Source organism: Emydura macquarii, unplaced genomic scaffold (genome assembly GCF_026122565.2).
Source record: "Emydura macquarii macquarii isolate MOO-44397 ecotype Brisbane River unplaced genomic scaffold, CSIRO-AGI_Emac_v2 contig_1119, whole genome shotgun sequence".
NCBI lineage: Eukaryota > Metazoa > Chordata > Testudines > Chelidae > Emydura > Emydura macquarii.
Window position 1 is genome coordinate 15386794 of NW_027131256.1, and position 23198 is coordinate 15409991.

Consider the following 23198-nt stretch of genomic DNA (forward strand, 5'->3'; position numbering starts at 1 on the left):
GTTGGTGGGCTCCTAACCAGGCTCTTCCGCTGTAGGCAGTTCGTTTTGATGTTCTCATAGGTGGATTGCAAGAGAGAGTCCCCCCAGACAAAATGTCTCTGCCTTTAACATGTTTCCCCGTCAATCCCTGAGGTCAGGTAATCAGCCATGTTTGGATTGTTTTTCTCCTCGTGAGTCAAATGAGCATTGCCTAATCAAATACTTGGGCCAGACCATTGTTCCTATATGCATATCTCAGCAAGTCATGACCTCTCACTCTTTGTGGTTGCCTGGGTCTATTCAAGCCATGTGAGAGACACATTTGGGGATATTACATAACAGAATTTCATAACTATGCATGTGACGCTACAAGAAGCATACTGTCATAACAATAATGTTCAGTATGTCATGAGTATTCCGAAAACACCTTACATGACATACTTTGCATTAAACAATCCATAGTTACATTATAAGGGTGAACATGAATGATGCACAGATCACACCATAAGGGTGTACACGGGGTACAGCTTGTCACACTAGCATTATATTACCATGATGATGGTAAGCTAAATGGAATTACTTAATTTTATCAGTAGTGCAGATGTTTCAATTAACGGGGGAGGTAGCAGTATTTAGGATATTAAATAAATTCCTTCTAGTCCTTCTAGGTTATTGAGGTCCAGTCTTTATGGTAAGGTCTGAATCCATTCTTGTCTCAGTAGCTACTATGCTGGTGCCATTGTCGCTAGTGAGAACTACTGCTTCAGCCCATAGACCACTGATATCGAGTAGTAAGCTAAAACGCCTCTTTGGCTATCGGAGCAGAAAATTTATCTCAAATTCTTGGAGGCTTTGATTCCTGGAATGGAGAATGAAATTGAGCAAAATTGCACCAAACAATGTACATATAAAATATTTGAAGTAACATCCTCTGTACCAATTACATACTTGAGCAGTCTTCACTACTTACACCACCATGTGCCATGCTGCTATTACTTCAGTAGGGCAGGTTGACTGTAAAATGGGAATGGGAGGAAAGGGGAGCATTACTGAGCTCAGTACACCTCAATCTGGCTTGGGGAGAATTTGAACTATACTGTCAATGGAATTTCAGTATTTTAACAAAATTTGTAAAAACAGTATGCAAAATACTGAAGTGTTTAAAAAAAACAAACAAAAAAACCCTCTGAAAATAACATATGAAGTTCATAAGTGTGCATATACAATTCTGTGATACAGAAATTTGTCCTTGCTATCAATATCTTCATGAGCATAAATCACCTCTAAATTGTTCTGATATTCTGCTTTTTGTGTCTTAGTTGAACTGCTATGTTACTGAAGACTGCTAATACCTAATGCTTAATTGAAAAAGTTGCCTATGGAAAAACTGTACAAAACCTAGTTAAGGTTTTAAAGCTTCCTGTGTATTTAAAATGAAATAACCTCCCCCTGTTCAAATTATGTGGCAAAATTGTAGTTCAGAACTATTTTAGTCCTGCAGCAGTTGATGGACAAGAACACCTAACCTATATGGACAGGAGCTGTAATCCTTAAGCCTGTTGAGTTGCTTCTTAGCTATTACAGAAGAAACAAGGTGGAACTAGCCATACAAGGTATATAAAGGGAAAGATTTTAACTTACTTATAAAAGCATTGGTATTTTAGAGTTATTGATGCTTTCTGGTCATGAGTTTTGCAGTAATGTTTTATTTTAACTTTTTGTGTTAACCAACCTTAATGGCATAAAAATACTTGGAAAATTGGCTATAGCACTTTAAATTACTGAAGATGAAAACTCTTGAAAAATTGAAATTGTTTTGTTCTCACTTAGTTTTACTGATCAAATGCAAAGATTCACCTAACAGCTAACTTACTCAGGCATGAGTGTTTTTGTCCTGTTAGCAGTGTTGCAGGAAAGTTGAAACTTAAGGACTTTGAACAGTATAGTAAAACAAACTTGCTGCAAAATCTTCAACAGCTTGATAATCCTCATTGTGTGCCTTGGTCTATGGTTGCAGGACTGAATTGCACAAAACTCAACTATGACAAGATATATGTGCAAAAATATTTTAAATAACACCAGTACCTCTTGGCCAGTTAAGCTGCCCTAAACTTAAGTCCAGTGTTGCCTTTGGAGCTCAGGTATCACCAGTTAAAACTAGATATCATAGGAAAAAAGATGCATGTGAACCACTCTTAATGAATTTCCTAGACTATCTCAGTGGTATAGTAAAAAGCTTGTTTAAAAAACAAAACAAAAAACTTTTATAATAGACTATTTTCCATATGTAGTCCAAGATGCTGTCAGTAGCAAAATCCAAATGGAACAAATGTCTTCAGAAATGCAACATGAAAACACAGTAATTCCAACCTGAAAGCACGGCTTGATTTTTTTCCATGTTTAAAACAAGATATAGGTTATCCTTAGTCTCTCCACTTCCTGGCTCTTGAAATCATTAGAAAACCTACTGTAATATTTTTCTCTTGAACATACCCTTCTGTGGTATGTTTTCAAATGTGAGCAAGAGACAACTAAGTGTCCATTTAAATTTGACTGTTATAAAGAGGGGGAAATATATTGATACCCACTGTTTCATAATTACTTTATTATAAATTTTAAACTGTATTTGCTGTTACAGATGATAGTACATAGAATCTGAATGTTTAAATATAGTTGAGCTTCAAAAACTAGTTACTATGGTTTTTATTGAACAGATTGCATCTATTGTTTAGAGACATTGAGCATAATGTGTCTGCAGTCTTTGTAAAATGAAATAATTAGGAAATTATAAAATTACTTTGCATACCTTTTTCTATTTCAAAGATAACGGTTTTTAGACTTGCAAATGGAATTTTTACCACTAAAAATCAGTATTAACTATTTATATCTTAAACTGCTTCAGTGATCTTAACATGCCTGTTCAAAGCTTCCAACAGATTAAAACAAAAAACAAAAAAAAAACATTTTAAACCTCAACAATGCATACCAGTCTGAAAGAATGGTCAGGAAAACTTGTCAGCCAGTCATTATGACTAAGTACAGAATAATGGTGGTGACTAAAGAAATGCACACCTTAGTCACTTGTCCAAAAAGAAAAAAAGTAGCCCTGTATAAACTGAAATTTGCAAGGTGGCTGAGCTATACAGCGAATACAAAAAAAAATTTTTTGTGTGCTAATATATATGGTTGCAAATGTACATTGTACGATAAATTGAGTTAGATATAATTGTCAATAGAAGTATTAAGCCTTACTTGTCAACTTCTGCAGATCAATAATTTCACTGAAAATCAACTTTATAAACAAGAAAAATAAAAACTGGATTGAACATTTTTAATCTGTTTTTTGTGCAGTTTCCTAAAGTAAGAAGATAAAAAGGATTTGGAACTGAGCTCAAAATTGATAAGGATTTTTACCTGACAACATGATACCTAGCACTAGAATGCCATAATGTTTAATTTTATTTGTGCTTTTGTGGTTAGATACAGTGAAGAGCTCATAGTACTAAACATTGTTTCTGCTGCACAGCTGCTTCTTCCCAAGAAATGGGTATCCTCTCAACTGGAATTCAGAGGCAGTGCACTGTTGCTGGAGGCTCCAGAACTGAAACTTGCCTTTAAACTCAGGCCACTAGAAATTGTACCTCTGGTGGTGGAACTCATTTTATCCTAGCCACTTGGTTTACATTTTCACTTGTATTTCTTTGACTTAGTCAATGTCTAGCGCTGCTCTCCCTCTCCTTAGGTCGGAAACAATCAGAGCACTAAGGGTGTAGCTTTCTCGTTTCTCCAATAGAGCACCTATCTAGCAAGTTCCCTCTGCCTTCCACCACAATTATAGAATAACTCTGCAAGCCTGGAGCCAAACTTTTTGGGAACATGTCCTGCTACTGAAGGTCACCAACCCTCTTAATGGTAGGCCATGGAGTTTGGGACTTGGACCAGCTGGGTGGGCGCCTTGACTCTTGTCTAAAGCCACAACTCTGCCACAGCAAGGCTTTATCAGGAGCATAAGAACCTCTCTTAGCCTGCTCAGGGAGGAAAGTAATGCAAATTTAAGAGACTCAGGGTTGGAAAAATACAGAAGTAAGCATCCCCTTCCTAAGACAGCAACTGGAAAGCTTCAGACATGTGGATAGGAGATATGAGGTGCCGGCAAAGGGATTTGAGTAACCTCTACAGTGCTTTGGCTCGTTGTCTAAGCTGCACAGGAAAATTGAGAACAAACTTGGCTGACAGAATAGGATCCTAAGAAACTAGATCTCGTCATAGAAAGTATACTCCTCAGTCTCCAATGCACAGTTGCTAACTACCATGCACTCCTGGCAAAGTAGGACCCTGTTGTGGGATAAACTCTCATTAACAGACAAGCTCCCCAACAAGTATCAGGAGCAGCTAAGATCCTCCATGACTAAAGGGCAGCTCCAACTACAATGGTGCTCTGGGCAGCAAATTCCCCAGTGGTCTTTCAGATAAATCCCCCAACTCTGGCCGGTATCCCTCCAGAGCCACCTAAGAAACATCACTAACTTAATTGGTGATGCTTATTCACCACCTCCTTGACAGTGCTGCAGAAGAGACAAGTGTTCAGGAAATAGTTTTGATGGCACAATTAAGATCCTGGCTGGAATACCAATGCATCCATCCCCTTTTCTGTTTGGCAATTGTCTCTGTAACTTTAAAGAACGTTGGGCTGGGATTACCTTGGACCAGTGGATCTCAAGATAATAAACAAGGCGTATCAGAGCTAGTTGCATATTACTCCAACCTCTACCTCTGTATCCCCATCTGTCTTTAAGGAACCTTCCTCATAAGATCCTTTTAGAATGGGAAGTAGACTCCCTGTCGAAATTCTGAGTGGTAGAGGAGGTAACACAAGAACTCAAAAGGAAGGGCATCAACTGCAATTACTACTTGATTCTAAAGAAAAGAGGTGGGTGGACACTTATCCTAGACCCCTGGTGTTTAAATGCCTTCATTTGTCATTGCAAGTTCTGCATGGTCACCCCAATCTCCTCCATCCCCTGACTGGATCCTGTGTACCGGTTTGTTGTGCCCTACCTGCAGAATGCTTATATCCATATCTTCAATCCTCCCAGCACAGTTTCTGTGGTTCATGATACTGAGTCCCACTCTTAGTATATGGTTCTAACCTTCAGTCTGTCTTTTAACCCCAAAGGTATTTTACCAAGGGCCTGTGTGTAGTGGTAGCATACCTAGAATATCTGTACCTCAACAGCTGGCTGACATGGGACACTTCTCCACAGAGGGTCAAACATTCAACTTTAAAGACCTTAGACCTCTTATCCTCCCAGGGCCTCAGGTCAAACGAGAAATCCACACTGACACACAGCATCAAATTCATAGGCACTATGTTAGACTCCAGGTTGAAGACACACCTATTGGAACTGAGTAGTCCTGACCCTTCCAATTCTTATTGGCAAAGGAACTGCAAGCAGTAGAAGTCGCCTTGGCTATGGTAGTTGTGATGGAGCTATGCCTGCTCTCTAGTAGCCAACAGAAAAATATTAATAATCAAAACCCTTGTGGGGCATGTGCACCAAGAGCAGAATCTGTGGACAATGTACCTAGGAGAATTAAAGTTACTATCGGGTAAGTAACCATAGTTCTTTTGGGATGTTCACATCCGTATGGATCCCATAACCTGTTCTTCACCCATTTCTTTAATCCTTAACTGCCAAAGGCTTCCAATTATAGGGGACCTGAAGGAGGGTCAGGGCTATTCCACTCCTTATGCCCTTGCACAGGAGCATGAGGCGGCACAGGGCACATGTGCAGCCCTTGTGGATGCTGTTAAAATTTAAAAAAAAAAATGCACCTACAGTGGATCCACACTGACATCTCTCCCAAAAAAACAAAAAAACCCAATTATTGTAGGCTGGATAACGGTTACTTGTAGTTGGAACAACTTACCTTGGGTTGAAAAGTTTCTTAACAGATTCTGGGAAATGCCTCTCCCATCATTTTGTTCCAGTCTTTAGCACTAATTTGGAGAAGTGGTGGCATAGATAGTTACTGTAGAGCTCTAAAGGTATTTCAGACATACACACCATAGTTGCCCTGTGAAGTCCAAAAGCTCTGGTATTTTGGTTGAAGTCAGATGTACAGAATGGCTGTAGGCAAAATGATTAAAAATTTGTATCCGTTGGCATGTCAGGTTTCTGAGAAATGATTCATGGAATGAAACCAGACTTCCTGTAAAAGGACCAAGTGACATGGGAAGTCAGTGTCTGAGCTTCATCTGGGGAAGATCTGCGAAGTAGGTTTTGATTACATTAGAAGCATCCTTCCATAGGAAGATGCTATTGGGTTAGTTCTTAGATAATTCCTTAAACTATATAAAGTTTTTACGTTATATCGGGGGTAGGAGGGACTTGTGCTTCTTCCTACTCTATTGTAATCATTTAAAAATTTGCTTTGCTGCTCATCCATCCATCACCCCATTTCTTTGAAGCACTGCTTGCTACCTTTCTTTTTGTTATGAGGAGAGAAGCTATGCAACAGAATGAGAAATGAATGTTACATGATTTTCTTTCTGTTAGCAGCTTGTCTCCTTATTCAGCCACCCAGTAGTCTAGTAAGAAATCAGATTTTTTTCTCAAGACAACCTTAAGGCAATTAAAGTTATCTTACTGTTACTTGATTGCTGGAGTATTCCTACAGCTCTGGGAGAAATCTTCTAGTGGCCTGAGTTAAAGGGCACTGCTTACTCCTGGAATCTCAAGCAACAACTTTGGATCGCTTCAAAATTCCACAGGTGAGAGGCATTATCTATTTACTTTAAATGATGAGAGAAGCTATCAAAAATTATCCAGTGAGAAATTTCTCATTGAAGGACTCATTACATATTGAACAAACAATAATACTCCATTGTAAGAGTTGAAGGTGCTTATTTGGTTCTATATTGTAAACTAGGGGAAGCACAAGTAAGTTGATTGAGGCAAATCATTAGCTTTGTATAAAATCAGTTGTATTACTTCATTAGTTAGCATGTGCTGAAGCAGAAATAAAAGTTAAAGAATCTTAGACCAGATTTGTCAAAATCACTAATGATTTTGTGTGCCCCAATTTTCAGGTGCCTAATATGAAACGCTATTTCATTGGGTGGGTATGAGATACGTCGCTGTAAATTAGATGTCTGAAGTTGTCTAACAAAAAAGAACAGTAGTATTTAATCGCTTCTGGAAGTCTTGGCCTTGAGGTGTTAAAGCAGCAAGAATGGAAATTCTGACCTTGAAATTTGGTGGTTGGGGGAAGGAGTGGGAAAAAGACTGTACCTGGTTTTATTTAAGAAAAAGTTAAATGTAAAGGACATATAAGACACTACAGTTGTGTTCAAATGTAGAAAACAGTAGAGATGTTGCTCGTTACGATTGTGAATAGTCATGTCTCCAAAATAAGAGATTTGTAGATAAAAGTAGGTACCAAGTAAAAGTGTTCTTCGTTATGTTTTCTACAGACTTGAACATACATAAATGAAAACTGAGGCAATAAGTCCTACTTCGTTCATTGACGCTTTAAGACCGCTACTTCTTGCAATCTTTTTAGACTTTACAGTTGTGGAATGCAACATAAACTTGACTATAATATTTTATATTGAAATTACTCACTAGTTCATGTTTTCAAATAAGAATGTCTCATAGAACTCAATACATAAATCAGTTAAACAAAAAAATCTAAAATTGACACTGACACTGGTTTTACGTCTTGGCAAAACCCTTGCTTGCTTCTGAGCATTGCTTACTTCTGAATACGAATGGAAGAATTTAAAGGATGAAACTTCAGAAAACCATTCTCTATAGTGAGGAGAACTAATGAAGGACTAAAGCACTGACTTTGATTTCTTAAATACTTGAGTTTGCCCCCATTACTTGATTCTTATGCCATCTAAAGCATTGTAGATATGAATCTAACCTTTATTTCTTTAATAGAACAAACTGTTGTCAGCCTTGATTTGGGGAAAAAAGGAATTTATTTCAGTCTGTACTTAAATCTAAGCAGGAGGATGATCCTGGTAAATTGAGGTTGTTAAAACCTCTATCCTTGTTCCTTTATAGGATGAAACAAAGTTGGGTTTTTTTCTACTTGAGTCTTGAACTTCTGAACCACTAAAATCATCATCTGAATTCCCTTTGTTCATTACTTTAGTGCATCTTCTTTCCATTCTTTCCTTAAAATCACTTAATTTATATATAGATGTGTTAACAAATAACATGGACCTGAGTGGGTCACAATTTGTTGTTTTCAAAATACTTTTTACAAAACTAGCAGTAAATATGTTAAACAGAACTTGGCAACCCAAATAAATTGTTACATGACACAATACATGAAATGCAGATGAAGAAATCAGCTGCAGTAAGTATTGTGTGCATTAAAAAGATAAATTCTTGAGCTTAATATAAGAATTTATAACCGATTCTACACAATTGTTAGTATTACCTGTTTAAGAAAATATGAAAACAGTGGTCAATATGAATCTGTTAACATTGCATTTGTCAGATGCATTGGAAGTTTTTAGATCTTACTTCTAGTTTTGTTTGCTTAGTTACTACCATTTCAGGCTGAGTAGCTTGAAATGCTACTTTAACCATTCTCATTAGTTTCACTATTGGTATTTAGTTGTCTGATAAGTAACAAATGGTGTTAAAAATGAATTAAATATCTCTGAACGCTTGCATATCTATTATGTAAACAGGTGTTTTAATATTCTCTCTAAAATGTAAGCTAAAGTCATGAGTCAAAAGTTTTCAGTTTTAATTCATCTGCAAGTTTTTAAGTTTTGCAGTTGGGGAGAAGTCACTAATTTATGCAGCACTTAAGAAATCATACTTAGTGTATTGTTTGTAATTTTGCAATTTAAGAGATCATGTAGTCTCTTCATTTTAAATGACTTGGAGATATTAGGCAGTTTGATATGACTCCTGGATGGCTTTTACAAAACAGAAGTGCATACATCACCAGTTGACTCAGAAACCAAAAGCAAAAAAGTCTCATACAACCCCAGCAGCAGATTTTATAAATTTATGCTTCTGTGCATATCCCTAAAAGAGAGAGCAAGATAAAACTCAGAATATATGCCATTAGGAAGAAAAGTGGAAAATTAGAAAATTTTAAAATCTTTTTTGCTAAAAACAGGAGTTAAAACCAAACTGCATTCTGGAAATGTACTATTGTATTTTGTAGAAAACTACTTTTACTGACTTTTTGTTAAACTGGTTTCCGTAGAATATTTTTCTAAAACAGAGTGGTTTAAAATTTAAAGTTGCATTGTTACACAACATCATTCTCTTTAAAAAAATTCATAACTAGAGAACTGCATAGCATAATTTAACTTTGAGTTCTTTTTCCATTCCCCACTTAGGCTGTTGATGTTCTATTAACACAGCCAACATTTCGGGGAGAATAATTAAAATCAGTAGCTTATTTTCTGCTAACTTAGCACACAATTGATAGTTTTTCATTCTTTAAGAGCTTGTCTCAATGCATTGAACAATTTCAAGACTTAAAACATTTAATATCAGTTTAAGTTAAAAGTAAAGATATTTGTCCTTTGCCACTCTTAGTTTTTCAACCGATATTGCTTACCTTTGGCTGGAGAAGTGGTTGGTGGTTTATTGCAATAGATAATATCCTCCATGGATGAGATAAAACTGGTTGTAAGTAGTAAACTATAAGATGTCACTACATAAACTGAAGAAGAACTTCTCCATACTTTCAGGAGAATTAATGGTTATTTTAAAATTTGATAGTGATTGCTTTTGTGCTACAAAAGCAGTTCACCACTCTGTTTATTTTGTAGCCCAAAATGAATACATAGAAGCGAGTTCAGAATGAGTGAGTGGAAAACCTGTAATCTGTATTGCAAGAATACTTTAATTGTTCAAACTTCTTAAAAATTTGAGAATGAAAAACTATTGTCTCTTAGTAGAGAACCACATGTTTACATATTCATCAGCCTGGCTTTCTTATAAACCCTCTACTGATTTAGCTTGCATTGACATTCTTTACCTTTTCTGTGTCTTTGTCTACCCCATTCCTCTTTCCATTAGATCCTCCTACTACTACTTCACGACCACCCACGGTTCCATGGCATCCTTCAACTGATGGCATCACAGGTTTAGCAACAGAACCAAAAATAATACATTTTCCAACATCAGCCTTGCCAGCAATGCAGGAAGACAATTGGGGTACCATCATCGGTAGTGCAGTGGGTGGGGCTCTCTTTCTGATATTTGTAAGTGTTCTGGTTGGAATTATCTGCTATAGAAGAAGACGGACGTTCCGTGGTGACTACTTTGCTAAGAACTACATTCCACCATCAGATATGCAAAAAGAATCTCAAATAGATGTTCTCCAATCAGATGAGGTGGATTCTTACCCTGACAGTATAAAAAAAGAAAAACATCCAGTGAGCAGTCTAATATCAAAAGATTATTTAGAAGACCTGGACAAACCAGCATGGAACAATGTAGACAATATTAACAGGTATCAAGAACGGTATGAAAGACCAATGGATTATTATGAAGGTGGAACACTGGGAATGAAGTACATGGGTGGCGAATGTTATGATGACAATGAAGAAGACTTTGTGTCACATGTAGATGGCTCAGTAATATCCCGGAGGGAGTGGTATGTGTAGTAACCGCTGATACCTTAACTTGGTACATATAGTTCCATTGATTAGTTGATCATTTCAGGTTGTTAATATTTTTACTTGAGAAGGAACAAGCTTTTTGAATTTGATTTTCAAGCTTTTGATATTGTAAAAATCTGGGTTAAATGTATCGGAGCTGCTTTATGATTTTTCAATGCTGTACTACTGTCTTCGAAAATATTGGCATTTTAATGCATAATGCTTTATTCGTCTATGGCACATGTAAGAACCAAGTGCTAAACTGAAGTTACCATACCAAAATGTTAAAGTTAAAAACCAGCTGTCTTGGTTTTGTGATTAAAAAAAAAAATGTTTACCTGAGACTGTGATCAAGTATAATCTTTTTGTTAAGCATATGTTTTATATACACAAATTTTAGACAAACGAGTGAATAAGTCTCAAAGCTGAAGTTTATCTAAGTAAATTCAATTCTTAAAGTAATTTTTACTATATAAAAACATGGATTTGCTTAAAGCTGTTTTTTCAAAGATTTGTTTAACTTTTCTACACAAAAATGAATACTACTTTGTTTTAATGAGCCTTCCTGTAATAAGATGTGTATAGCCAGTGGTAACTTTTAAAGAAAACATGCATGCTGCATTGAAAAGTTAGTTTTCAGTGAAGAAGTTATGAAGGAATAACAGAATGAATATATGGAAGGTTTGAATTCTAGCTGATTTTGAGAACCATTTTTATTCTACAATTTATTTCCAAAAAGTACTATTACAGTATATTTATCAAGTTAGTCAGTTATAGTCCTGTACTTCACATGAGATGAAAAAACTGGTTCTCTAATTTAAAAAAAAAAAAAAAAAATTTTTTTTCAACTAGAAATCGGAGGATGCCTGGAAAGCTTTTATTAGGATTGGGAAATACATAATTAGGTATAAATTCAGATGCAAATTCTAAGTGTATGGGGAAAACAAATTCAGTTAATATAGTTAACATAAATTCAAGAGTCTAGCAGAATGCAGCGTAACGACGTGCAGAAGCTAAAAGGTAAAGGGTAAATTTTTACAATGCTTTGTGATTACATCATTGCTTTTAAGAGTTGAACATACTTTAAAGAAAATATGATGCATACTTATGAAAGGGGTAAATGTAAAAAAAACCTCTGCTATTTAAAATAAAGCAAGTAGGAAAGTTGTTGTTTAATGCTGTTGAAAAATTACTTCTAAAAGCACACTCTGGAATCCTCAGAACAGCAGTTGTGTGTATTACTCAGTTGAGTTTGTTTGTATTATGTTGGATTGCTTTGTTGCAAATAAACAAGTGGAACTATTGACTAAAATGATAAGCAGTGTTGTAGCTAGGAGAAGCAGATGGTTACTAGAAATTAAATTGCATGCTTGGAAGTCAATTTCAAGAGCTGGAACAACCTTCCCTCCTTCAGTAGTAGGTTTGCTACCTCAGCTTTGCAAATGGACTAGAATGGAATCTGAATAAAGTTGATTTAGAGTATCTAGTTTGACAGCAGTTAAATTATAAAAATTAGAGGTGATAAAAGCTCTTAACTTGACATGCGTTCACGAGTTAAAAACTCTTATCCAGGAAAACTTGCCTTAATGTAGAAGTCCAGAAATGGACAAACTTGGAGGGAAATTGCCACACACAATGTTAACAAGTTGGGCCAGAATTTTAAGAATGCTTAATGGCTACTTGTTTGAATGTTTCCTTTGGTAGTAAAAGCACTGCAAAATGACAGAGTACTTAGGGTTTTACAACAAATAAAATATCTGTATTAGGTTTATGACAGAAGTCTGTGATTCCAAATGACTGCATGTCTTCAAAAATGGAGGCTAGACCAGTAAATTCATGTAAACATGAAAACTGTTTCTTAAGGCTGGTTAGGCTCATAATTGAGAGCTATGTGATGTATATTAAATTAATTGACCAAAGTCGAAATTTAGCACAAAAGCAAGGAGGTCTCTGCTCAGGTGTAAACTCAAGCAAATAAATTGAGTTTTTGTAACACAAAGGGTCTGCTCCAAAGCCCACTGATGTAACTGGATCAGGTTCTATATATAGAACTTGTTGTTGTCTCTGAGAGATAATTTAACTTGAGACCCTTAACTGTAAACTCAATGTCCATGTAAGATAATTTATTTGGGCCTTCTGTATGTTTTTGTTTTTGTAACATTGAGATTTAGAAATGAATATTTCATATACTCTTAGGTGTGTTCCTTACCATCTTAAATTATTAAACTTTGAGAGTTAAAATGTTAAACTGAAGAGGTAGGTAGACTTCAAAAGAGTTGGAGTGTTTCTTTCTTGATGTATGTTTGCTGTAAATAGAGAATTGATTGTAAGTATGAATAGCTGTTGTGTGAAATAAACATCTGCTGTTAAATTGAATTTTTGATTACAGGTAGTGTGCAGAACTGATTTGAAAGACGTGAAATAACAAGCGCTAAAGCTCACACCTAAATATTTGTACATTAAGTAAAAAATTAGTGAAAATGAAGGTCTGTGATTAGCCTTCAACTAGAATTCTTTGTTTCATTAGTATTTTGAAAATTATTTCTACATATTTAACTGCCTTTCAAAAGAGCTTACAGACAAACTTAATTAATTAGCATGGTTGATACTTAAGGACAATTCTGCCTCAGTTATTAAAAGGATGTTGATTAGCTACTTAAAATAGTTAATGACTTCATTTATTTCAGTTAAAGGAACAGTTAACAAAACCTTAAGTTTAACACATTACCTTCTTAAAACATGGCTTTTTCTTTGGATGAATTAACTCATTGTGACAGAAATTATGACTCAACAAAAGTTCTGGCAAGTCCAGTGTGATGGAGTTTATGCTGTATTTGACTCTGAGACGTGTCCTACTTCCATACCTAGAGTGTCTGGTTAGTTCAGCAAGTATCTCCTGCTATCGACATTCCTCATCAGCTCATTGACTACCAGCTATCCCTTGGGGAACAGGTCACTTCATATTTTCCAGGAATTGTGTGTCTAGAATATAAGGAAGCTCTAGGAACAAACTTGCTTAGCACCACGGATGACCCCTGTGATTATCACCTTCCCAGTCATATATATTCAGCAGTTCCATGCTGTTCTTTCCAGTGATGAGTTGTATCCCACTTCATTGCATGAGAGATTGGCATAATACCAGGGAGTTAAGTATGGTAATGGTAGCAACTAAACAAAACTTGATCTCTTGACCTGGGTCACCATGACTCCATATAGCCATTCCATATAGCTGACAAATACTTGTGGATGCTCTTAGGTAGAAGCAGCACCAGTTAGTGAACCAAAATAATGCTAAAACATCCCCTCACACTCTAAAATGAAAGAGAGCCTGCAAATTCTGGTAGGGAGAAAAATACTCCTTCAGTTAAGTTATATTCACATAACTAAAAAGATTGCTTTTACTCCAAGGGATTAAAAAGCAGCACCCTCTCTCTTTCTTCCACCTTCAGCCTGTCAGCCCCAGGGGCTTTGATCTCTGCTACACAACTTACAGCAGTGAGGAAAAAACATTCCTCAGTGAAAGACCAAGTCCAGGAGAAGGTCATAACCCATTCCAAGGGATGTACAGTACAATCTGATTAGGCACATAAGGTGTATCTTTAGAAATCTTTCCATCAAATAGCTTTCTTCCCAAAAAGATAATAAAGACTCATTACTTGTGAAGTTAACACATTGCACTGTACTAATCTCCTGGATACCCTCTGCCATGGGTTCATTTGCAGTCATCTTGGTAGGGCTCATCTACAATAATGAGTTTTATCTTGCCTCTGACAGCAAAAATGGCCAGGAGACAAAATTAAAAACCATTACTGGTTATGCTGTTACCCTCTTTTGACAAAGACTACCTTATTCTCACAAATTTCACATGGGTGTCAAATATCAGACCTTGAATTTCTAGTAGTAAAGCTTACTGATCAGAGGTCTGGAGTTTTTAAAGTCAAGTGCCTGAAGCTAGAATCTTAGAAGACCTGGGGTCCTTGGGCTTTTCAGAGATGGTACCCTAGGTGGGGAGCTGGCTAAAATACATGTCTTCATGACCGTTGCTCTACAATTTTCTATGCAAAGAATTCTATCAAATCTGATATGCACTTTAGCAGTAGCATCTTATTTTCTCCTGATGAATCCTTTGGTTCCATCATAGTGCTTGTCAGTCCCATTTGAATTTGCATCTCTCTCTTGCTTAATTCTACAGCACATTTATAAATAGGATCTTGGCCTTAGAATGTTGTCTTTGATTTTGCAGACACAGTCCACTCATATTGGTGAATGAGGACCGAACCATTATAATGGGAGTTTGGGCTGGGGGATTAACTGTTAAAGCTAATTAGTCTTAATGGTTACGCTCAAACTTGAGGTAAAAATAATGACCCTCTTGTGGGAGGAAAGAGTATTCCTGGCCATCATTTGAGCTACCTATAAACTTTCCAGGTAGAGAATCAAAGAAAGGGGCAGAATTGAGATGAAAAGTAGGTAATGACTGAATAGTTAAGAGGTGAGGAAAATGAGAATGAAGGAAAAGATTAACAGAAAGCGTGTCTCAGTGTGGGGTTCACAAGCTACAGGCTAGAAGCAGTAGGGAGAGATGCTACAGTCCCAGGTGAGTGTGGGAAGTTGAACGCAGGTAATATACACAGTGTGAAGCTAAGTCTTACATAACAATAAAACTTGAAGCTGAATGGGAGGTTTGGGAAACTGGACTGAAACCTGGTATATCAGAGTCTGCCCCAGGCCATAAAAAGTCTGGATAGTAGATGGCCATAATCTGAAATGCCAGATTCTCAATTTCAGGTGTTTGACAGTTAAAGTTCAAAAGAATGCATAGTATCCACAGTTTCAGATGGGTTATAGCTACATATGATCTTGCTGCTTGGCTCTGTGCACAATAACAAAATCAAACTGATGAACTCTTTCTGAAGTACTCTTGCATTCTAGACATAATGTCATTTAAACTTGGCTGTTAATACGTTGTGCATATGCCCAGTTGACTTGTGGTTAGAAGAGGCAACCGGCAAGGAGAAACCAATCTCAGGCTCAAAGTAGAAACTGAAGCCCCATGCCTTGGGAGGAAATTAATCCAATTTGTACCATTGTGACTTTCAGGGTGGTGGTTTTCTTTTGTAATATGAGGCTTATGCGAATAGAGAGACCGGAGAGGTGACCTGGCAGTTGTAGAAAATAAGGGACTGGAAGTCTCTGTGAGAGATAAGGAGACAAACTTGAGAAAATGTTGTATAAAATACAGTTGCATCAGAAGTTTTTATGGCCTTAACTACAGTGTAGTGACCCAAATGATGCTGTGAAAGGCCTAAAACTCTTACTCTGCAAACTATTATACTGGAAGGAGTCTCCAATGTGGAGTGTAGACTGACCGGCTGAGTGAAATTAATCTATGCCCACTGATGGAACACACCCTAGTTTTTCCATGATTAAAAACAACCTAACCCCCACTCCTCCCAACACCTCTGTAGCACAGGAAACACAGCCTTTTTAACTTCAGCTCATTATTAGTGACTTTTTTTCTAAATTAGTACCAACTATACCAAATCTCAAAACTCACATTTTACTGTTAAGTTCTGAATTCATGTCCCTTTCTCTCTGAGTCTAAAGTCTGTTGAAGTTGTTTTCCAACTCTATGCTACTGTTGATAGGCTTACTGTGATAATGATGAATAATTCTTGTAATTATTGAACTTTGGGGGAAATGAGAACAACTGTTGCAGTTCTGACTTGAAACTATTGCTAAATGGATAAAATCTATTAAGTCAGGTATAAACATGTATTTGCAAATTAAAGTTAGCAGTGATGTAGCTATAGTTAATTGTCATCAAGTACTTATTTTTAAAGCTGGGGGGTCACTTAAATGTAAATGAAATTTTCTAGAATGCAACAAATCTGTGTTGAGTTGCAATTTCTTTTAAACGTGGTCAAAATAGAAGACATTCACTGAAAATTCTTAATGCTTTCTAAAAGCGCTCTGTCTTGGAGATGACATGGTGTAAAGGGTGGTTTTGGTAAGTGTTAACTTATTAGCATTTTTGCATGTTAACTGCTCCCAGCTGTCTGTTCCATTTTTTTCTTTAAAACTAATATGCTTGGTCCAAGCTCTTGCAACTCTGTGGCTTAAAAGAATAGTTGCCACTTAAGTATATTGCATTGTCCCCTTAAATTTGAAATAGTAATAAAAAGCATGCAGTCACTATATTGTTTTCTTCACAGATTTTATTCTCAAAGGCTTAAAATAGAGAGCTTTTTATTCATAAATTACCTTTGTCTACAATTTTGTTAAGCAGAGTTCATGAGAGCTGGGCAGCTGGTATTGATTATTAAGACTTTGAAAGAGCATCTTCGACTCTAAAAACAGCTTCTGCATGATGATGCAAATAGATATGAGAGTCAGTTTCCAAAATGTCACTTAATGACTCGCTTTGTGACGATGGAAAACGTGTAATACCTGAAAAGGATAATCTGTTGTGCATTGCATTACATTACAGATGTGCCATTTAAGCAGACATCTTCTGTAGCTGTAGCTGGGGCTGTAATTGGAGCAGTTCTTGCTCTCTTTATCATTACCATCTTTGTGACAGTGCTATTGACGCCAAGGAAAAGAAGGCCATCCTACCTTGACAAAGTGTAAGTATCTTAAGTTTCTTAAACTAGAAGCAATAAGCATGAAGCGTTTGACTTAATTGATAGTTGCTTAAATGCTATAGTTACTTTGTAAGAAACAAAACTTAATTTCTACTACAGTCAGTTTCTGAACCCAAAAATGGTGTTAAGAAAACAAGCTTTAGTTTAACTAGTATAATCCAACAACACATTGCTTGTCTTCTCAAGTATATTAAGTGCCTTTTCCCTCAAAAAGCATAGCTGCTTTCCAAGCCAAGAAAAGTTTGGTGTTTGTTGGTTTTAAAATGCCCTACTATGCTCTACTCTTTTAGCAATATCTGTTAAAACTAAAATATGGAAGACTGACTGGTGAAGCAGTTAAAGTTGGTACACAAAGAATGAACAAACAAAAAACCAAAGAATTAATTAACATACCTAACAGGAAATAACATTTATCCTCCAACCATAAGCATACAACTTCATATTATCATAGCTACAAAGCAAACTACCCATCTGAAACTTAACTTTGCTCCTTGATACATTTTTCTGCACATTCATTTATCAGTTTTTTTCTCCGACATTCAAAATTAGGGATATTTGTGTGGTAACTTGTTCTAACAATAATATAGGTAAGTGCAAAATTTTGTGTAGAATGGCAGTTAAAGGGGTGGGGTGATGTTGTCTCGTTTGAAGTTAAGAAATCTCCCCACTTCCAAGTGGCAATCACATGTTCTCTGAAATAACAGTACTGAAGGAGAGGTGTCATACTTAAGATTAAAACTACATCCCCTGAGATCATATATTTAAAGTGAGGGAAAAAACAGCTTTTAGGCTGAGATTCTTAAACCAGAGGAAACTTTTAGTACACGGTTGAAAATGTGGTCCAACCCAATTATTAGAGCTTGTACAAATTACTCCTATACACTTTGGAGTTTGGCTCATAGGGGAGTGAAACCGTTGTCCTGGGAATAGTCAAGTTGGAAAACAAAACTGCCTACAAGGCTTGGGTTATGTGCCCTTCAGTAGAACAAATATAGCTGGAAGTTGAAACAGACATATCCTTAAACATCAAACTACTTTGAGTTTACCTTTTAAAAAAATAAATAAATAAAAATAAATCAGGTCTTCCTCTAATAGTGTTACAGCTGCACAAATCAGTTCTTGAAAAACTCACTCTGAAGAGTAGAAACGCCTACTCCATAATTCAGTTGTGTGTGCTTTATTAGCTGAGGTACTTTTAAAGATGATAAAGCAATAATGGGTTAAAAATGCTCTAAGACACTACGTGTCTCTTAATAAGTTGAAGTACATGGCATAAGCATGCTACCTAAATTAGTATTTAAATAAACCTACATTCAACCTATAACCTATTAGTGTTTAAAAATATTTCCATTTTCGTTGCCAGTTAATGTTGTTAAAATTTAAGGTGATTGAAGCTGTGTTTATTATGAATTTTGATACAATTTAAGAATTGATAGAAATCTAGCAAAGCCTAAAGGACGGGACAAGGTTGTCTTAGAGGTTACTAGTAGTAAGGAGAAAAGTTGTTAACCTTGAAGTATAAAGCATGAGGTAACAGAAAATTAGTTTCAACATTAAAAAATAGTCTTATAAACATTGTAATGCTTGGAAATTATTATGAAATATGTAAGAGATTCTAGAATTTGTCCCAAAGAAGAGTATGGGTTTAATAACAGGTAAGCTGCTGGTGAGGAAAGAGCCTGGGATTAGAGGATGACCATTTAGGGCCAGGTTTTCGCTGGATTTTTTGAAGGAGCTTAAGGAAACCAACCCCACTGAAGTTCAACTTAATATTTGAATGAATGTCTCACTTGAAGATAGCAGCTTTTATTACTTAAAAGCTACATGTTGATCAATATTACTTCACTATGTTTCCCCTTTTTTTTCTGTTCCCTTTTTCTCCAAGAGTGTCTTAATGACTTGGGATTTTTAAGAAAACAAATTTTAGGAGGTGACTGGTAAGTCAAACAAGTTAGGTCCACACAATGGGACATGACTGTCTCACAAAAGTTTCCCCATATGAGGTAAGTTCTTAAAAAGAAGATAGACTTTAAAAGACTAAATATACAGAATTTAAGCAAATTGAAACTAAGGTCTTATAACAGACATATACAACCTGTATGGCTTTATAATACAGAAGAGAATATCTCTTTATGTAAAGGGTCTAAAAGTAATTGAAAGCTTTAAATCACTGTTACAAGACCAACTTAAAAACAACTCTGTTGACTTACAAATCTAACTAAATCAGTAAAAAGAGAGAGCTCCATGTAATGAAAAACAAAGGGAAATCTTTAAAATGTTTTGCAACTTTGCTGTTGAACTGTATTTCATGGTGAAGGGGAAAAGCAGTAATAGAAATTTTGTTAACATAACTCATAAACTGTGTGGTAAGAAATTAGAAGTTGCTTTTTGATTGGTGTTTTAGTTACCATATGACAATAAACAACAATTCATCTGAATCATTTGAGTTTACACTTCTCCAACTGAAATTTAACCACATAAAATATATGTAGCTTGTTTCTTTTGATTTTTTTTTCTTCACTTGAGTTAAACACTTAAACTATCTAAATAGTCTTTAACTGCTAGTTTATGTAAATTGATGCCAAGTAAATCAGCGGTGCCCATCCTATGGCCCACCAGAGCATTTTTGAGGCCTGCGGCCTGCTTCAGCACAACATGCTAACAGCCGATTCATTAACATTTTGTCATCATGTCACATCGTTTTAGTTTACACAAGTGTGTAAATAGACAATAGTGTGCATAGAAACAATCTAAGTGTATACAAAACAAGCTGAACTAAATGTATACAAAACAAGCTGAAAATATAAATCTATACAGGTGACTTCAAATCTTATGAAAATAAATAGAATCTGTTTGGCCTACACAAGGTTGTGCTTAGGTTGATCTGGCTCTTCTGTGTAATAAGGTTGGGTCCCAGTGAATTAAAGGAATTACTTGTGTACCTGAAATGAAATGAGTTGGTTATACACAGACTAAAACATTTTTTCAGAAATATTAAATATGAAATACTTAATAAAAAACTAAAATTTTAAACTAACCCACACACCAAGAACAAGATTTTCAAAGGTGATTAATGATTGTGTGCCTCAGTTACCTGGCGCTTAGCATGACATTTAAAAATAGACTGAGAGATGAGGGGAGTGCCAATAACCAATCTGATGAAAATCAAGGACCCTTCAAAAGGTTTATCTGGACATGCAAAATTCCTAGATACAATTTAGTGCAAATGTTTTGTTCTGTCTTAGGTGGCTGCTGCTGAAGTGCTGCTTGCATGGGTAGATTCATACTCTATCCATGCAAGCAGCATTTGTTCAGAGTTGAACTACAGTAACATAGAAAACAAAAGCCTAGTCTTAGGTGTTAAACTGCAGTTGAAGTTGGTGGGATCATCATGAATATAGACAAAAATGAATCCATGAGGTAGGTACTAGTCAGATGAGACTTAAATGAGGAACTTTCCATATACTAAAAGAATCATTAAACTACTTGTTAAAAGAAAAGTAAATGAAGACAAATGCAGATGTCTTATTTTTTCAGTTTTCAGTGCAGTGTTAAACAAAACCATTCTAATTTACATTAGCCATTTTGGAACAGTAAAGATCTAACAGCTCCTTCAGTTGCATAGTACATTAGTTAAGCTTCACAATAGTCTCAGAAGAGAAGAGGTGTCTTTCAAATGTAAGCAATGAATTTAAGCAAATTTAACATGAAATTCAGTAGGATTAGTAATATTGGGATTCCCTCAGAGACCTCTTTCCACTTGGTTTTCCAAGAACTTAGTTCCACTCCAGTCTTCGTCACTCAGGTATTTGTATTTGGCATACAGAAGTGCTATGCTAAGTTGATCAGGCTCAAACGTGGGGGGATGGATGCAGGGTACATCGCAGCTCCAGAGTTACACAGAAACTCTTTATATACATTTACACATCTTATTGCATTTACTATATGTTGCATCATCCATTTGTGGATTGGCTTGGTTATTTTGAAGGAACCAATCCCTTTGCAGCCTGCACTGTCCATGATAGGACTTCCTTCTTACTTCATCTCTACATATTTTCTCTTGTTATGTAGTTCCTAACAAGTAGTTCCTTGTGTGTTCTCCCGCTTACGTTAGTTTGCTTAGACATAGGCTAGAAAGACAATCGACGTATTTACTCAAGCTTATTTAGTACAGATGTCCTGTTTTCAGTCCGATGCTTCAATTGCCTCCCTAATCCTATCTTCCAAAGAATGAGGTCTCCCACCATGAGTTAATTACTCATGTTGGGCCAGGCCTCAGCTACACATAATACTCTAACGTTTCAGTACTCAGTTGAGATTCTTAGGATGCAAGTCATTCCCATAATTTAAAAAATATTTTTAACTTGAACATACTTAAAGAGAAATAATTCCCACTCTCAGATAAGTAACACTTTTTTCTGTACTAAATACAGTTATCTGAAGTAAACACCTCATATGCATTCTGATTGCAAACACATACCACGTGACGAATAACTACATATGAAGATGTGTGTAGTTGGTGGATGCCAATAGGTTATGTTTACAAAACTCAGCTTCATTATAGATTTGTTAGTGGTGAAAGGAAACAAAAGCTGTAAAATTTATATTTATATGTAATATTTTAGCATTGGTTGATCTTTCTGTTAAGGTGTTACTGTGGTGAACGTTGACTTTGCTGTTCATTTGGCCTTCATAACTATGGCAAGTCAAACTGTGTAATCCTTTTTATGCAGGATTGATCTTCCACCGACACACAAACCACCACCTTCATATGAAGAAAGAGCTCTCTCTTTGTCTCAGAAAGAAGTCATTCTTCAGGTAGGTGAAGGAGTAATTTTAACATTTCAAAGCAGATAATAAGCATGTACTATCTAACAATATGTTGCTTACAGTAATACTTCAGTGTTGGATCTACCGCGCCTTGTAACATGAATCGACTCCAATTGGATTTCTGAAGCATTTAAAAAAGGCCATAATTTTAATTAGCTATTTTGTTTTCTCAGAGTATGATGTCTTCATTTTGTATGAAGATGCCATAATTTGCTGAAATTGGCATGTATTAGACACAACTATTGTAGCTGCTCTAAAGCAAAATAACTTGTAAGTGTTAGTTGGTTATTTTATGCTCCAGATTATTTTAATGCACCTGAAAGAATGGGGACAGAACTTCACTGTTAGAAGTATTTATTTGTTGGTGTAAGCTTCCTTACACAGATGAATTAATAATGCCCCCTGACTTGGAAGAACCACAGCAGCTGCAGTCCTGTTAACCTACTGTATGGCTGCTGTGCTAAGTCTTTCAGTAATGGAGGTGCCTTACAATGATGGTTGGTGTGATGGGGAGGGGAGCCCTAGGCCTTTGAGTACCTGTTGGGTGGTCACTCCTTTGGCCTGCCAATTATGTTTGTTTGAACTGGTCAACCTGGATGTCAGTCAGACTTGGTTGACTTCATTCATTCATTTTTGACTTTATTTATTTATTCATTTATTATTCTACATGAAGCAACATATATGCAACTAATTTTAACGTTTCATTACTGAAAGCATCCTCAATGGGAAAGATTAGTATTTCACTTGATATAATGCACTAGTATATGCCCAAGAATCCCATAAAATGTAGAGAGGCTCGGAGCCTCAAAACTGAGGTCTGGATTGGATTTGAATGCCAAAGTCTAGGGATGAAGTCCTGGTCCTACTGAAGTGAATGACACAAAACCCATTGACTTCACTGTATCCAGAGTTTCATTCTAGGAGTGCTCTAATCTTGGCTTCAGTTCAGTGTTACAGTATTCATAATATTGAATAAAGTTCATGTTATAGCTTTATCATGTCATGCACCACTGAAATACGAGTTAGTGGAATACTTCACAAATTCAGTCTATTGCTGAAATACCCTTGGAATTGTATATTTCACAACCTTC

General features: G+C 36.1%; 1 protein-coding gene across 3 annotated transcripts in view; it reads left to right on the forward strand.

Moving 5' to 3' along the window:
- The window catches only part of NECTIN3 (nectin cell adhesion molecule 3), a 104602-nt gene that overhangs the window by 66716 nt on the left and 14688 nt on the right, over positions 1 to 23198 (forward strand). For 2 of the 3 annotated variants that reach the window (XM_067546218.1, XM_067546220.1), the window contains exon 6: positions 10047 to 13011. In XM_067546218.1, the coding sequence (XP_067402319.1) occupies positions 10047 to 10636 (590 nt within the window). In that variant the 3' untranslated portion in view covers positions 10637 to 13011. Of the gene's footprint in view, positions 1 to 10046; positions 13012 to 17120; positions 17260 to 22010; positions 22096 to 23198 lie in introns of those variants that run through there. The other variant, XM_067546219.1, reaches the window with a different exon arrangement.